This window comes from Myotis yumanensis, unplaced genomic scaffold (assembly GCF_028538775.1).
Source record: "Myotis yumanensis isolate MYYU_CA2020_CCGP unplaced genomic scaffold, mMyoYum1.0.hap1 SCAF_2, whole genome shotgun sequence".
NCBI classification, from domain to species: domain Eukaryota; kingdom Metazoa; phylum Chordata; class Mammalia; order Chiroptera; family Vespertilionidae; genus Myotis; species Myotis yumanensis.
The window spans coordinates 67,666,954-67,683,871 of record NW_027223753.1 but is presented as its reverse complement, the minus strand read 5'-3'; the positions used below and the strand labels follow the sequence as shown (position 1 = coordinate 67,683,871).

At 45.8% G+C, this 16,918-nt stretch overlaps 1 protein-coding gene across 1 annotated transcript; it reads right to left on the bottom strand.

Moving 5' to 3' along the window:
- Window positions 1-5,969: 5,969 nt before the first annotated feature.
- LOC139002432 (uncharacterized) lies at window positions 5,970-8,555 on the bottom strand (the record flags this gene model as incomplete). Its single annotated transcript, XM_070403720.1, has 4 exons — window positions 5,970-6,333; window positions 6,700-6,990; window positions 7,627-7,724; window positions 8,436-8,555. Coding segments are annotated over 4 exons (849 nt in total), but the record flags the coding sequence as incomplete, so codon positions are not given.
- Between the last annotated feature and the right edge of the window lie 8,363 nt (window positions 8,556-16,918).

The window sequence follows — 16,918 nt, the reverse complement described above, 5'->3', positions numbered from 1 at the left end:
AAAATGAAATTGAATGCCTATGAAAGTTTTCAAAAAGAAATTGACCACACATCAAAACAAGACATGCTGATAACAATCAGTGACTAGAATATACAAGTAGGAAATAAAGCAGAATCAAATGTCATTGGTAAATTTAGACTAGCAGTCAGAAACAAAGTAGGAAACAGCTCATGAAGTTCTGTGAACAAACCAGTTTTTCTATCACAAACACGTGCTTCACACAACCAGACAACTATGTAATAGGAAGCAAAAAAAATGTATTTCCTTAAAAAATTACTCTTCCAGGTATTTTTTAAAGAAATATACAGTGGATTTTTGAGGCATTCTGTTTGTAACTAGTTCTCAAGCAGTTCAGACATAGAAAGAAAGTACGTGGTAAAATAACATTAAGGGAATGTTGTACTTTTGGCCAAGTTTGTGGGGAATGGAAATTAATTCTTCTTTCAAGGTTTGGTAGAAATCACCAGTGAAGCCATTGGGGCCTGAGCTTTTCTTGGTGGCAGTTTCCAACCTCTTCACTTGGTACAAGTCTATTCGGATGAGCTATTCTTCTTGGGGCAGTTTTAGTAGTTTGTGTCTTTCTAGGAATTTGTCCATTTTTAATCTAATTTGTTGGCATGTGGTTGTTCATACTATTGCCCTATAATCTTTTTTTCTGTCAATAGTAATGTTCTCTTTTTCATTCCTGATTTTAATAATTTGAGTCTCCTTTCTTTTCTTCTTGGCCAGTTTAGCTAAAAATTTGTCAAAATTGGTTTTCAAAGCACCAGCTTTTGCTGTCACTGATTTTTTTCTATATTTTCCCATTATCTATTTCATTAATATTTATATAAATCTCTATTTTTCCTTCTGATTGCTTTTGGTTTAGTTGGCTCTTATTTTACATTGTTCTAAGGTGAAAGAATATTAATTGAGATCTGTTGTTTTCTCAGTGGTGCTCCAGGAAATATAAATGATATATTTCTCAATATATTTCAGTCTGTCCTCTGAATCTCTGAGTGCTTCTATTTTATTTGTTAGTTTAATTTGTTCATTAGAGTCCACATGTAAGTAAAATCATATGTTATTTGTCTTCCTCTGACTGGCTTACTTCACTTAGCATAATACTCTCCAGGACCTCGAAGGGGAAGGGGGATTGAGCGATTGGGTGAAAAAAATGAAGAGATTAAGCAAAAAAAATAAAAATAAATAAAAAAATAAAACCATCACATATATAGACAACAGTGTGGTGATTACTAGAGGAAAAGGGGGTGGGAAGGTAGAAGAGAGAAAAGGGGGATCAATGGTGACAGAAGAAGACTTGACATTGGGTGGTAAACATACAATATAGGGATGATGTGTTAGAGAACTGTACACTTGAAAACCATATAACTTTATTAATCGATGTCATTCCAATATATTCAATAAAATTAAAAAAAAAAAGAATATATCTCAAATTTATGCTAAATTAATCCCAGTGAAACACAGAACAGTTACTCCTATAACTCTATTCCTTCTTACCTCCATTTAATGTTATTATTTTTACACTAGAGGCCCAATGCACAATATTCATGTTTCCCTCTGGCACCTGGGACCCAGACTCCCCTAGCAGCCCTGGCTTCCTCTGGAAGGATGTCCGGTCTAATTAACATATTACCTCTTATTATTATAGGTATATATTACAAATTACACCTATACATGTAACAATCACAACAAAACATTTTGATAGTTATTAATTTACATGATTTTATGTCTTTTAAAGAGAATGAAGGAGAAAGAATAAATGTATAGGGCTTGGTATGGTAACTTTCTTTCTTATAATTTCTGCCTCTCTATATTGCTATGAGTTCATGTGAACACCATGTGTTATATCTTTATTTCAATACGCTGTGAAACCACTGACCTCCTTTATTCTGCTTTGCTAAATAGATTACTATTAAGTATAAAATAGGCCCTGCAATACAATTATATACATATTGTTGTATATAATTGCTTCTTAAACCAGTTAAGAAGAGAAAGGAGAGGAAGTCTATTTATATTGTCTTTTATAATTACACAATTCCCTTATTGCTACTCTTTGGTTTTCTATGTGAATTCCATTACCATCTGAGGTCACTTGCTTCCTGCTTGAACACCTCCTTTTGTGTTTTTTGTATAATCAATTGCTAGCAATAAAGTTTCCTCAAGTCCCCACATTGTTTCAATAAAATCAGTTATTTGGGGGAGAACTTCAGAGATCTCTGTGATGATGCACTGCCTGGCTCCCTGGACAAAAATCTCTTAGTCACTGCTCCTCCCTGGGCAGGGGTGGTAGCCTCTGGTCTTCCCCACGTGCCTCTCCCAGCTTGGAAACTCCTTCCTACAAGTGAGCCAGAGGGAGGGTGAGCAGGCCAGGCAATCTCAGCCCCCATCCTTCCTCCCACCTATGAATCAGCTAGAGCCTTCACTCTGAGTGGGGCTGGGTGGAGGTTGACAGCCCCAGCCTCCAGGAGTTTAGTCTCTGCAACTCAGTGTTGGAGGGAGATGAGAAATACTGGTGCCTGCCTCTCCCAGTGATATACCTTACTCTGCTTGAAACAGGGAAAAGGGAGCCACATCTGTTGACCACACCCACCAGGAACCAGCAATGGAGCTTTTGTCAAACTGAACTAGTTAAAAAATTTAGTGAAATCCAAGAACCCTCCCTATTAGGTCGGAGAGAGCCCAGGATCAGTTGCATGCAGACCTGTGATGAGATAATGGACTCTCCCTGGCATTTCTAACAGATCAGCGTTCCAGACACAGACACTGACTCATTCCTGAATACCTTGCTGACCCCCTGCAGCTGAAACTTCCTCAGCTGAATACCTCAGTTCATGTCCCCACCCCTCACCCAACCGCAGTATAAAAAAAGCGCCCCCCTCCCTGTTGGTGTGAATCCACATGCCCTGTCTTTGGGGTACGTGGGTCTCCCGGGGACGCAGAAATAAACCTTTTCCTTTTCTTTCTTTTTCTGATTCACTGGACTGTCTTTATTTCCTATGCCGCCTCCTGAGCCACCTAACCTAACACTCCCCTTTGCCTAGCTTTCAGAAATTCCTTTTTGTTTGTTTGTTTGTTTTTGAGTCAGTGCTTTGTACTCAGTGCTTTCAGTGTCACATTAAACCCTTCACTTCTAATTAATGGGTCTTTAGGACTTCCAGAAAGTCACATGACATTAGATAAGTAAATAAAAGCTCAACCATCCAGTGAAAGACAGAGAAGTGACAGAAACCACTCCAACCTACACTGAGGAGAAAAAAGAGGTAAGAACTTTATTGTGAAAACTCTATACATTTTGGTCACACATATGAGCTTTGTTTCATAGAGTGGATGACTTTGTTTAGAAGTAACCCAGGTTCTGGTTGCCAGGTGGAGGAAGGATGAGGCTGGGTGAAAATGGGGAAGGGATTAAGGATACAAATTGGCAGTTATAAAACTGTCACAGGGATGTAAAGTACAGCCTAGGGAATGTAGTCAATAATATTGTGATAATTATGTAGGCTGCCAGGTAGATACAAGACCTATTGAGGATTGTACTTCTTAAGTTATATAAAGGTTCAATCCCTGTGTAGTATACTGAAACTCATACATACTGAATACCAACTATAATTGAAAATAAACATTAAATAAATAACATAAAACATAGCCCAGGTTCACTAGATCCAACTTCTTAGTGCCAACTTTTTTCTTAATGGCTCACAAAGAGAATTTGGCCCCACTACTTTACTAAAAATTTTCTCTTTAAAAACCAACTGTGGTACATCACTAAATCTCTCTGTGCTCTCAAGCAGTTTTGTTTTTGCTTTCTGGAAACTCTGCCTCTCAATTCCTTGTCTTGGCATGAAATTCACTCCTCACCTACTTCTCTAACAGCAAGAAACAGTTGCCTTTTCATTTATGATTTGGGTTCTAATCAACCTAACCTTCATTGCTTTGCAGTAATATCTGGCATGCTTTTCAACTTCTAAAGTGCTCACTATCTAGAGTAGCCAGAAAAGGAGGAGAGAGGGAGGGAAGAGTTAGGACAGCTGAGAATTTGTACCCTGTCTGCAGCACCAAAGACATGTAAGTTCCCTCCTAGACTTGCTTTTCCAGGCCAATGTTCCTTAACATCAACTATAACAGGTACCTAAATGCACACCCCACACTGGAAGCACAGGCTTGGCACTGGAGGCTAAGGGGGCAGCAGGAGGCTAGTACTGGGCCTGGCTACCAGCAGCTCAGGCCTTCCCTTTGGATCAGAGGCCTCTGTGAGGCAACCAGAGCTCATCGACCTTGTCACCAGGATGCACTGCCCCTCTGGCACCCTCCCAGGGCTACACAATCAGCACTGCATGGGGGAGGAGGAACACATCCTCCCTCAAATGCTAAAAGGGGCTAAACCCTTCCTGGGATTGATGGAGTAAACCCCATCCATTTGCAGAGGCTCCTGGTCCCTCCTCATCACTCTGTCCCTCCTCAGGGACAAGGAAGAGCTAGGACAGCTGAGATCTTGTCCCCTATCAGGACCACCAGCTCCTCCCTACCCGCTCCTCTAGACACTGGAGAAACAGAGAAAAGGTGGTCCTCAATCTACAATTTAAATCCTGAAAGATTGACTCTGATTATTTTTGTATTTAACAATACTTAATATTCCAAAGACAGTACAAAGCTGTGTGATATAGAATAATTCAATTCATCAACAACTGTTAGGAATAACTGTTATGCCCAGATTCCAAGATCCCCAAAAATTCCACACCGGGAGCCAGTTCGATGCAAACGCAGAAGGTCCTTTTATTTTTGGGCTAGCTAGACCGACCCCCGTTCCCGGCCGGCCCGGCCCTGCTCCCAGCCGGCCCAGCGACAGGAAGAGAGAGTGCCCTCCCATGGGAAAATCTGGCTTTAATAGGGGGGTGACGCAAGGGGATTGTGGGCCCTGCCGATTGGCCAGGCGTGAGCCGGGTCTTGTTACACAGGATGTGGTCATATCTATGGCGCGCACTTCCCTTGATTGTCATTGGTTAGTTTAAAATCCCGGGCGCGGCCAGCAGAGGCCTGGGCTTCCGGGAAGAAGGCTACACGTGGCCCCAACATGGAGGATACAGGCAAGATGGAGGGGAGGGCATTGCCCTCATCCTTTCATTCCCCCCTTTGTCTTGGAACTTCCGGCTCAATCATGAGTCGGGCTGCATTTCTATTCCACCGTCGCTAGAGGCCTGTACTGGGCATATCTTAACAAATGGTCTGGTGGAAAGTAACAATTTCTATTGAAATAGGATTTTTCTTCTTAAAATTCCTCCATGGCCATTAAAAAGCCAAATTGAGATTAATTTATCTACTATCCTGATGTTTGCATAAATACAACAAGAACAGTAACTGAAAACCATCATTAGAAACTGGTCTTATTGAACTCATGCAAAGAGATGTATTGCCAGATTTCGGAGGAATTATATAAGAAGAAAAACATATTGATTTATTCCAAGATTTTCTGACTTTCTTTGCTAATTTATTTTCATGCATAACCATGCCTTAGATTTTTATTCTAACCAGGCCTTTCCTAGCTTTACTACCCCTGACATGGGCATGGTCATGCAGGCCTGCAAGCAGTACACAGGCTGTCAACTATCAACTGTCTCTCAACAGCGACCAAAACCTGATAGGCACCGTTCCCTGTTCAGTTGGGCACCTGCCCTCTTTGCAGCTAGGCACTCTTTACTTTCGGGGGTCATCCCGCACAGTTCCTTTTTTTAGGACAACCAATATACATTCAAACCTGCAAGAGAATTAAAGGTTAATGTAACATATTAATACAATGAAACATAATACTGGCATTATGGCCGCTTTCAGGCAGCCAAATCTTCCGCTATTAAACATGTGATACTAAAGTCTATTCCCGATTTTTCTATAAATTGTCCCTGTCTCTTTGGAGCCATGTCCATGAAGATGCAGGCATTATCTAAGTCTATTGTGAGGGCTCCTGGCGACAGGAGTGATCGCGAGTTACGTCACCAGCATCAGGCAGGTGGAGCACGCCGTAGCTTGAGCTTCAGTGGGTTGCGTTGATCTCTATTGACGCTCCATTTGGTGATGAAGTCTTTTTGGACCGTGGATGGGTCCGCTGACCGGACGTGAGTGTGATGGATCCAGGTCGCGACGCCGTCTACCTTGAGAGCAGTGGGGGTCGTTAGCACCACAGTGTAGGGACCCTTCCAACGTGGCTTAAGAGTTTCTTGATGATGCCTTTTGACGTAGACCCAATCTCCTGGTCTGTGTCGATGAGGAGTTGGAATTGGGCTGGTCTCATAGATGGCGCGAAGGCGTGGCCAAATGTCCTCGTGTGCCCTCTGGAGCCCTCTTAAGGAAAGAGATAGTTCTTGATTTTCAAATTCAGCGAGAAAGTCAGCTTTAAGGTTAGGAATGATAGGGGGTGGCCTGCCAAACATGATTTCATAGGGAGTAAAGCCCAGGGTGTAAGGGGAGTTCCTTACCCGGTAAAAGGCATACGGTAGGAGAGCCACCCAGTCCCCGCCAGTCTCCATGGTTAATTTGGTAAGGGTCTCTTTTAGAGTTCTATTCATTCTTTCTACCTGACCTGAACTCTGGGGTCTATAAGCACAATGTAGTTTCCAATTTGCCCCAATAGCCCTGGTGACTACCTGTGTTACCTGTGAAATAAAGGCTGGCCCGTTGTCGGATCCTATCATAGCAGGAAAACCATACCTGGGTAAGATGTCTTCCAGCAGCTTCTTGGCCACCGTCTGAGCTGTTTCATGCTTGGTTGGGTATGCTTCTACCCAGCCAGAGAAGGTATCTATAAATACTAAAAGATATTTATAACCATACTTCCCTGGTTTAATTTCAGTGAAGTCGACCTCCCATTGTGCTCCAGGTTTGGTGCCTCTGAGCCTGGTTCCTTCTTTATTTGATCCAACCCTTGCGTTTGTGAGTTGACAGGTCTTGCAGGCTGACACAACCTGATCTATCTTGGTATTCTGCTGGTGAATTTTGATCCTGGCATGTTGGATTAAGTCCTTCATTTTCCGGGCTCCCAGGTGAGTGGATTGGTGCATATGTTTTAATATCGTGTCCCCGAGCCAGTCCGGCAGTATAAGTTCTCCTTCTGGTGTATGCCACCATCCCTTTATTTCCTGGGCTTTAGGGAGCTTTTTGATACGTTGCAACTCCTCCTGGGAGTACTTGGGCTGGTCTGGTAGGACTGGGTCCCCTGGGTCTGGTAGTTGTAAGGCCATGGTAGGGGCCGAGGTAAGGGCTACTGCCTTTGCAGCCTGGTCAGCCTTTTGGTTACCTTTCGCTACCAGGTCATTGGCTTTTTGGTGTCCCTGGCAGTGGATTATGGCTAACTTGGCAGGAAGCCATAAGGCTGAGAGCAGGTCGAGGATTTCCTGCTTATTTTTTATTGTCCGTCCCTCTGCTGTCAATAGCCCTCTCTCCTGGTAGATTGCCCCGTGAACATGAGCTGTAGCAAATGCATAACGGCTGTCTGTGTAAACGTTAAGCCGCTTTCCAGCCCCCAGTGTCAGTGCCTTGGTGAGTGCAATGAGTTCTGCTCGCTGAGCTGATGTCCCAGGGGGCAGAGCCTCCGCCCACACAGTGTTCGTGTTGGCAACCACCGCCGCACCTGCGTACCTGCACCCGTTCCGCACGAAGCTGCTTCCATCCGTGAACCAGGTGGCCTCTGCATCCGGGAGGGGCCGATCGGTCAAGTCCTTCCGAAGTCCATGTACCTGCTCCAGGATTCCCGCACAGTCATATAGTGGGGCATCTAGGTCAGGGTCAGGTAGCAGGGTAGCAGGGTTGAGGGCCGCACTGGGAAGGAACCGCACTCTAGGGGGGTTGAGCAGCAAGCTTTGATAGTGGGTCATGCGAGCATTGCTCATCCATCTATCAGGAGGCTGTTTTAGGATCCCTTCAATGGCATGCGGGGTTGTGATCCAGATCTCCTGCCCCAGGGTCAGTTTGCCAGCATCCTTGACTAAGAGCGCGGTTGCTGCAATGATTCTTAGGCACGGAGGCCAGCCGGCGGCTACAGGATCCAGCTTTTTAGACAAATATGCTACTGGGCGACTCCAGGGACCTAAAGCCTGGGTTAAAACCCCTTTTGCCACTCCTTTGCGCTCATCTACAAAGAGGCGAAAGGGTTTTGTAATGTCTGGTAGGCCCAGGGCTGGAGTAGCCAAAAGAGCTTTCTTTATCTGATTAAAGGCCATTTCTTCTGTCTCAGTCCATTTAAAGGCCTTCCCCTCCTTGGTAGCTTCATATAGGGGCCTGGCGATCTCAGCAAAACTTGGTATCCAGAGGCGGCAATAGCCAGCCGATCCTAAGAACTCCCTCACCTCCCTCCGGGAGGTGGGAGCAGGGATTTTCAAGACTGTCTCTTTTCTAGCATCTGACAACCGCCGCTGTCCGCCCTCCAGTATGTACCCCAGGTAACTCACCCTCTTTTGGCATATCTGAGCCTTCTTCGCAGAGGCCCGGTACCCTAAGGTCCCTAGGGTGGCCAGCAGATCTTTGGTCCCTTGTTCACAATCTTTGGCGGTATCGGCAGCAATCAGGATGTCATCTACGTACTGAAGGAGGGTGAGATTGGGGTGCTCTCTCCTGTACTCACCAAGGTCTTCATGCAGCGCCTCGTCAAAGATGGTGGGTGAATTCTTGAATCCTTGGGGCAATCGCGTCCAGGTTAATTGTCCACTGTAGCCTTCCTCTGGGTCGTGCCACTCGAAGGCAAACAGGGGTTGGCTTTGAGGAGCTAGCGGCAGGCTGAAAAAGGCATCCTTCAAGTCTAGTATGGTATACCAGACTCTAGAGGGTTCCAGAGAGCTTAGGAGAGTGTATGGGTTAGGAACGGTTGGGTGTATATCCAGGACCCTTTTATTTACTTCCCGGAGGTCCTGGACTGGTCGATAGTCATTCGTGTGGGGCTTTCTGACCGGCAGGAGGGGGGTGTTCCAGGCAGATTGGCATGGAACCAGTACCCCTAGGCTTCGCAGTCTCCGGATGTGAGGCTGGATTCCCTTCCGAGCCTCCTGGGACATAGGGTACTGTTTTACTCTTATTGGGCTTTCTCCTGGTTTTAGCTCAACCAGGGTTGGGGCCCTGTGGGCGGCCAGTCCTACTCCCCCCATCTCTGCCCAGGCTGTGGGGAATTCTTGCAGCCATCTATCTATATTGTTCTCTACTGGGGGCGCCCCCTGGTGTAGGCGATATTCATCCTCCAGTCTCAGAGTCAGAACCTGGATGGGGTGGCCTTCACTATCGGTAACCTGAGGCCCCCCTTGTCTGAAGGTTATTTGGGCTCCAATCTTGGTTAGCAAGTCCCGTCCTAAAAGGGGGTAGGGGCACTCCGGTATTACCATGAAGGAATGGGATACCCGGCCCGTTCCTAGATCTACTGTTCTTCGGGTAGTCCATGGATACTGGCTCATGCCAGTTGCCCCTTGCACCCAGGACTTTTTATTAGCAAGCTTCCCCTGAGGTGTGCGGAGAACCGAATGTTGTGCTCCAGTGTCGACAAGGAAGTCAACAGGGGTCCCCTCCACTCTAAGAGTTACCCTGGGCTCGGGGAGGGGGTCCGAACCCCGACTCCCTTAATCACTCAGTCCTTCCAGCTCCAAGACCTCCACCCGGTCCGTCTTGCTTCCCCTTTTACCGGCCTTCTTTGGGCATTCTCGGACCCAGTGCCCTATCTCTTTGCAGTAAGCACACTGGTTCTGCTGCAGTTTTTTCTTCCCACTCCGGGCGGTTTCCTTACCTCTTTCTTGGCCATCAGCAAGCTGGCGAAGGCGGCGGGTCCGCTCCTCAGGGGACTCCGTGGTGGTGGCTAGCAGAATCTTGGCCAGGTTTCGGGTCTGCTTGTCATTGGCAGCCCCCATGGCGCGGGCTCGTCTATCCTCAGGGGACTCTCGGTTATTGAACACCTTCTCTGCCACTGCCAGTAAATCCGGTAAACTCTTTTCTCCTAATCTATCTATTCTCTGCAGTTTTTTTCTAATGTCCATGGCTGACTGGTTTATAAAACTCATGATTACAGCTGCCTTATTCTCAGGGGCTTCTGGATCCATGGGGGTGTAGGTGCGATATGCCTCCATGATCCGTTCTAGAAAGGCAGCTGGAGACTCATCTCTTCCCTGCTGTACGTTCCCTACCTTGGTCAAATTGGTGGGCTTTCTAGCAGCCCTACGGAGACCACCCATCAGAGTCTGGCGGTAGACCGAAAGCCTCTCCTTACCTTCTGCCGTGTTGAAATCCCATTCAGGCCTTGTTAAAGGGAAAGAGACATCTATCTGGGCCTGGTTTGTGGTTGGATTTCCATCCACACCAGGAACCATCTTCCGGGCCTCATTGAGGATCCTTTCTCTCTCTTCCGTTGTGAACAGAACCTGTAAAAGCTGCTGACAGTCGTCCCATGTGGGCTGATGGGTGAAAAGAACAGAATCTAGCAAGTCAATAAGTCTCCCCGGCTTTTCAGAGAACTTAGGGTTCTGTGCCTTCCAGTTATACAAATCGCTAGTTGAGAAAGGCCAATAGGTATGGGGCTGGTTGCCATCCGCATCCGGGGGTCCAGCGGCCCGTAAGGGCAGGGTCTTAATAGTGGAGTCGGGGGCTGCGACAGACAGTTCCCGCTGAGCTCTTTGCCGGGTGAGAGGCGGGCTTCCTACCGGAACCGGAACTGAGGGCACTCCCGGAACCCCGCCCCCAGGCACTCCCGGAGCTCCGCCCCCAGGCACTCCCGGAACTTCGTCAGCTTCCCGCCACGGGGCAGGATCAAATCTCTCCGGCATCCTGTGGAAATGATATGGGGGAGGAAAAATTAACTCTTCTCCAGTTCCCCCCTGCAAAACCGGGTAGGGGGGAGCTGGAGCTGACGGCAGGGTGGTTTTTTTCTCCTTCCTCTTCTCCGCTTCCTGCAAGGCAAGAATGGGTTCTGGCTCCGGAGGGTGTGGAGGTAGGAAGGGCCTAAGCCAAGATGGTGGATCTTCCACGAGGTCCTGCCAAGTAACAATGTAAGAGAGTTGACCAGGATGTCCCTCTTTGGGCTGGGAGACGATGTCCCTAACCCGGCGGATGGTGGGGCGAAAGTCCCCTCCGGCGGCCACCCGACATTAAAAGTCGGCCACTCCCTGGAACAAAAGGCCCGCCACCGGTCCTTCCGAACCTCCGCACTGAGGTTGCTGGCTCTTTCCTCTACCTCTTTAAAATGACAGACCATAATGCTTAAAGGAGTGGTTTGAGTCTGTCCCATAATGTCTATCCAGTAAATCCACAAAATAAAACCAAAAAAACACAAACACAGACAACTAAGGGGCCCTAAAATACAGTATTCCAACTCCATGGACGCGAAACCAAAATAATCTTCCAACTCCATGATGGTAAAAACCGAAAACGAAGCAAGGCTACTTCTACAGCCAGCGGAAGCTACCCGCCTACGGATCTCCCGACCTTGGAAGCAAAGCTAGTTCTACAGCCAGTGGAAGCTACCCGCCTACAGATCTCCCGACCTCGGAAGCAAAGCTAGTTCTACAGATACAGATGGAGGATCGAGGCGTCCCTCGACTCCTCCCGCCCTTTGTCCTCGTGCGTCCACGATCAATGTGGGCGAATACAAATTTCAGAAGTGATACAGATTTCAGAAGTGAGCTCACACAGAAACAAGCAAATACAAACATAAACGACACATACCACGGTCAGCCAAGTCCTCCTAGCTGGGAGTCCCTGAATGGGGTTTGAGGATCCCGGGCGAGACCCCAAATGTTATGCCCAGATTCCAAGATCCCCAAAAATTCCACACCGGGAGCCAGTTCGATGCAAACGCAGAAGGTCCTTTTATTTTTGGGCTAGCTAGACCGACCCCCGTTCCCGGCCGGCCCAGCCCTGCTCCCAGCCGGCCCAGCGACAGGAAGAGAGAGTGCCCTCCCATGGGAAAATCCGGCTTTAATAGGGGGGTGACGCAAGGGGATTGTGGGCCCTGCCGATTGGCCAGGCGTGAGCCGGGTCTTGTTACACAGGATGTGGTCATATCTATGGCGCGCACTTCCCTTGATTGTCATTGGTTAGTTTAAAATCCCGGGCGCGGCCAGCAGAGGCCTGGGCTTCCGGGAAGAAGGCTACACGTGGCCCCAACATGGAGGATACAGGCAAGATGGAGGGGAGGGCATTGCCCTCATCCTTTCAATAACTATAAAGTCTAATGGTGTTTGTTTACCAGGCATTGTTTCTCATGTGTGGTCCATACAAGAACCATCTCAGCATACCCTGTCATACTTGCTGAGAAGTGAAGGCTTGGGGTAGTTTTCACTCTCACTTCAGATGACCAGATGATGGACTCTCCTGAGGAGTAAACTTTGGAAACCATCTAATACCATACAGGAGAACACTTTCATTTTACTTGTTTATTTTAACTTAAGAGCTCTTGAATTGGATATTTCAGTTTACTTGCATTTAAAAAAAAATTGTCATCTACTTTGTGAAAAGCCACGGCCAGCGTGGCTTTTGGGTTCAAAGGCTTGGAGAAAGAGCTGACGCACAAATTGATACACAAGAAATTAATATTGAAATTATGGGGGGAGGCCAGGGCAAACTCAACTGTAGCAGTCAAGTTCCACTGAGTCTCTTTCCCCAGCTGCTTTTATTTACTATAAGACACAATTGCCTTTTAGGAATGCAAACAGACATATCAATGGTAGTGTTTAGTAAACAGTAAGATTATCATGTTTGGGGGAGTTTGCTTTGGCCATTGAGTCAGCAGGAGATAATAAAATGTAAATATTCACCCTGTGAATATCAAAGGAGTCCAAACTCAGCTTTCTGGTGGAGTCCTCAAATTTATATTAATTACTGTTGATCTTGGTTTCCAGCACTACTTCTACCAAATTTTAAATATTCAGTTCAAGAAAAAAACTGCAATTCCTCCTGCTTAAAACACAGCAGTAGCAGACTAATATTTACTCCCCACCTCTGCTCCCTATAACCTTTAGAAAAGAAAACATGCACACACACACACACACACACACACACAACAACAACAACAATAGCAACAGCAACAAAACAAAACAAAAAAAGTGAAATGGTATAGAGAAGGTGTGTTTAAAAAGTTTATGTTACTTTCTGAGAAAAAAATATTCTTAGCAATTTGAAGCTTACTGAACAGATTAACACATTTCAACACATTGCCTATCTTGTTCATTGTTAAACACTACATTAATCCTTGAAAAGTCTGTTAATTATTGAGACCCTGTGTATTATCACTCTGTACAGTGATGAGTCAGGCAGGAATTCTTGCTTTATCTATCACACTGATAAGAAAATGGAGGCTCTGCCCTGACTGGTTTGGCTCAGTGGATGGAGCGTCGGCCTGTGAACTGAAGGGTCCCAGGTTCGATTCCGGTCAAGGGCATGTACCTTGGTTGCGGGCATATCCCCAGTGGGGATTGTGCAGGAGGCAGCTGATCAATGTTTCTCTTTCATCGATGTTTCTGACTCTCTATCCCTCTACCTTCCTCTCTGTAAAAAATCAATAAAATATAAAAAAAGAAAGAAAGAAAGAAAATGGAGGCTCAGAGATGTAAGTTCTTTTTCAAGATCTCACTAACAGGAAGTGATTTGAACCCTGGTAGCCACTCCAGAATCTGTGTTCAGACATCCCAGGGAAGCTCTGGGTTTAGTCCAACAGGACTCACACCCCCTCGGTGTCCTCCATCCCCCTCAGTGTCCTCCCTCCCAGCTGTTACAGCTGCTCTTGTTCTGCCTGAATCCTGATCATGGGATGTGTCCTCCACATGCTCACAACTGGATCAAGAGATGTCACTGTTCAGTCCAAAGCCAAATCTTCACTTTCATTTAGAACTTTACCTCGCTGCCCTCTTAGACACTCAATTTTTAATCAATACTAACATAGGATTCAGTATGTAACACATGATTTTAAGAGCCTTTTAATTTAAAAAATTTTAATTTCAGATCATCCTTTATGGTTACTTTAGGTCTCTGATATTGCAAGGCAGTCATGCAAGGCCTTCCCTGAGCTAGTCAGGTTAGCACATAGCCCCTTTCTTCCACATATAGTTCAATACAATGGATTGCAGTTTTTAGAAGTGAATTAAAATTTCCCTGATATACAACTAAAATATATATGCCAGCATTCTGGCACACACTTAAATTCAAATATGATAGAGTAGCTTAACAGAAGAAGGACACAAACTGATGAGAGAAAATGTTTGCAGTATTTGTTAGCTTTTAAAAAATATTGGTTATGTGTTTTGGCTCATTTTAAATATGCATTCTTTACTTCATATTTTTCAATTATTTGAAACAAAGACAAAAAACAAACAAAAAAACCCTGCAAGTTTAAGCAACAAAATAATTGTAAATATGAGTGGACTATAAAATTAGGCATTTTAAACACACATACACAAACACACATACATACACGCTAGAATTTATATTGATAATGAAAAAAATCACTGTTGAAGGCAAATCAATATTTGAAAAAGAGAAAAGAACAAGTTAAAAAAATAAAATAAAAATAAGCAAACCACTTTTCCTTCTGAAAGAGGGGAGGGGAGGGGGGCTGGATGGATTGAGCAAAAAAAGAAAAAGAATGAAAGAGAACTCATGGACATGGACAGAGTGTGATGATTGGGAGGGTGGGGGCGAGGGGTTAGGGGGTGTGGAGAGGGATGGGTGGAGGTGGAAGAGGTCATAGAGGTGATAAATGGTGATGGAAAAGAAAAGAGAAAAAAGGAAAAGGAAAGAGAAAAGAAAAAAGTGTCCCTGAGAGGTAGGCTATAGATCTCAGCCAGCCTGCTGTTACTGGTTCGCATTGGACCTGGGGCTCTGTGTTCACTGTGGGGTCAGGGGAAGGAGCACAAGGGAGTGAGGAGGAGGGATCAGCCTGGGAATCCCAAGCCCCTGTAGAACAACACACACTTTCCTCCCACCAGGACCAGTTTCTTGGCTTGTGGGTGGGAGTGGGGGGTGGCATGAAAACCTAACAGTGGAATTACCAGAAAGAGGTATGTCCTTTCTGGGAAGAGGTCAATGGGGGGAAAGGGAGACATCTGTGATACTTGGAACAATAAAGAATTTAAATTTTAAAACAAAACAAACTAAAAAAAAAAAAAAAAGAAAGAAAGAAAAGAAAAAAAGAAATGGTGTCTTTTCAATTTTGCTTCCCCACATCCCCACCACAAGCCTTTTGGCTATAATAGCTCGCTTGATGTTTTGCTTCTAAAGAGAACAGTCAGGGGAGAAACCAAGATGGTGGCATAGGTAAACACCGGAAATTGCTGCCTCCCACAACAAATTCAAAAATACAACTAAAAGACAAAATAGACGTCATCCAGAACCACAGGAAGGCTGGCTGAGTGGAAATTCTATAACTAGAAGGAAAGAGAAAAGCACACTGAAACTAAGAGAACGTGCGGAAGTGCAGAGGTACGGAGGCGCACGTGGCAAGGGCTGGCAACTGAGGAAGCAGCTGTCTTTTTGAATCCAGAGGGAGTCACAAGCCCCCGACTGCTCTGAACTCCAGTTCTGGGAGAGTCTCTGGGGACCCAGACTCATATGGGGAGAAACTGGACTGTCTGGCATCAGGCAGAACTCAGAACTCGAGGGCGGCTTTCTCTCAAAGGTGTGTGCAGCAATTACCGGGACACTGAGACTCAGGGCCCCTTAGGGCAGGGCTGATGATCAGCCATAGCTGTTTGCTCCACCCTGTTGATTCCCTGAGACCCCGCTCCACCCAAGCTGTGGCAGAGGCTTTTGCATATGACTGCCCTGGCCCTTGCAATCTGAAAATTACCTAACAAACTGCAGCTGGGCCAGACAGACCCAGAACTTCCAAGAGAAGACCCAAGGCCCCACAGCAGCTTGCATTGCTTCACAGCTGGGCCTCATTTGGGCACCTCCAAACCCAAAACAAGGAAGGGGAATCTGCAGATCTCTTCATAGCTCCTGCTGGGTAGCCTCAGGCAGAGGCTAAATTAGCACCTCCTTAGATCCAAGAGCCAGTGTACCCAGTGGTCAGAGTGGGACCATCCAATTACAACTCCTCAGATCAATAAGGGACACAGTCAGGGGGCAGATTCAGTGAGCACCAAAGCTCCACTGAAGCAAGTCTTGCCTCATAAGGTGTCTTCAGCACAGAAGTTCTCCCACTGTAGACACAGCTGATTCTCACAGCCAATTGGCCTAGAGGTCAATTCCTCCCAGTGATACTTACAAAAATTAAGGCTTAACTACAACAAAACTGTGCACAAAGCCCACAAGGGGGTGCACCAAGAGTGTCCACCTCAGGTAATTGGGAAGGCTGAGCCACTGGACCCTATAGGACACCTAGCACACAAAGCCACTCTACCAACACAGGAAAGCATAAAAAATGCAGAGACAAAGAAACAGCTCACAAATGACAGACATGGAGAAAAGCAAACGTTGGATACAGAGTTCAAAACCATACTTCTAAGCTTTTTCAAGAACTTTCTAGAAACCGCCGATAAATTTATTAAGACCCTCAAAAAGACTGGTGAGACCTCTGATAAATAAAGTGAGACCCTGAAGATATCTAGTGAGACCCTCGAGGTTATGAAAAAGGACCAACTAGAAATTAAGCATACACTGACTGAAATAAAGGATATTATGCAGAGTTCCAACAGCAGACTAGAGGATCGCAAGAATCAAGTCAAAGATTTGAAATACGAAGAAGCAAAAAAACACCCAACCGGAAAAGCAAATGAAAAAAGAATCCAAAAATACGAAGATAGTGTAAGGAGCCTCTGGGACAGCTTCAAGAGTACCAACATCTGAATTATAGGGGTGCCAAAAGAAGAGAGAGAGCAAGATATTGAAAACCTATTTGAAGAAATAATGACAGAAAACTTCCCCTACCTGGTGAAAGAAATAGACTTACAAGTCCAGGAAGCGCAGA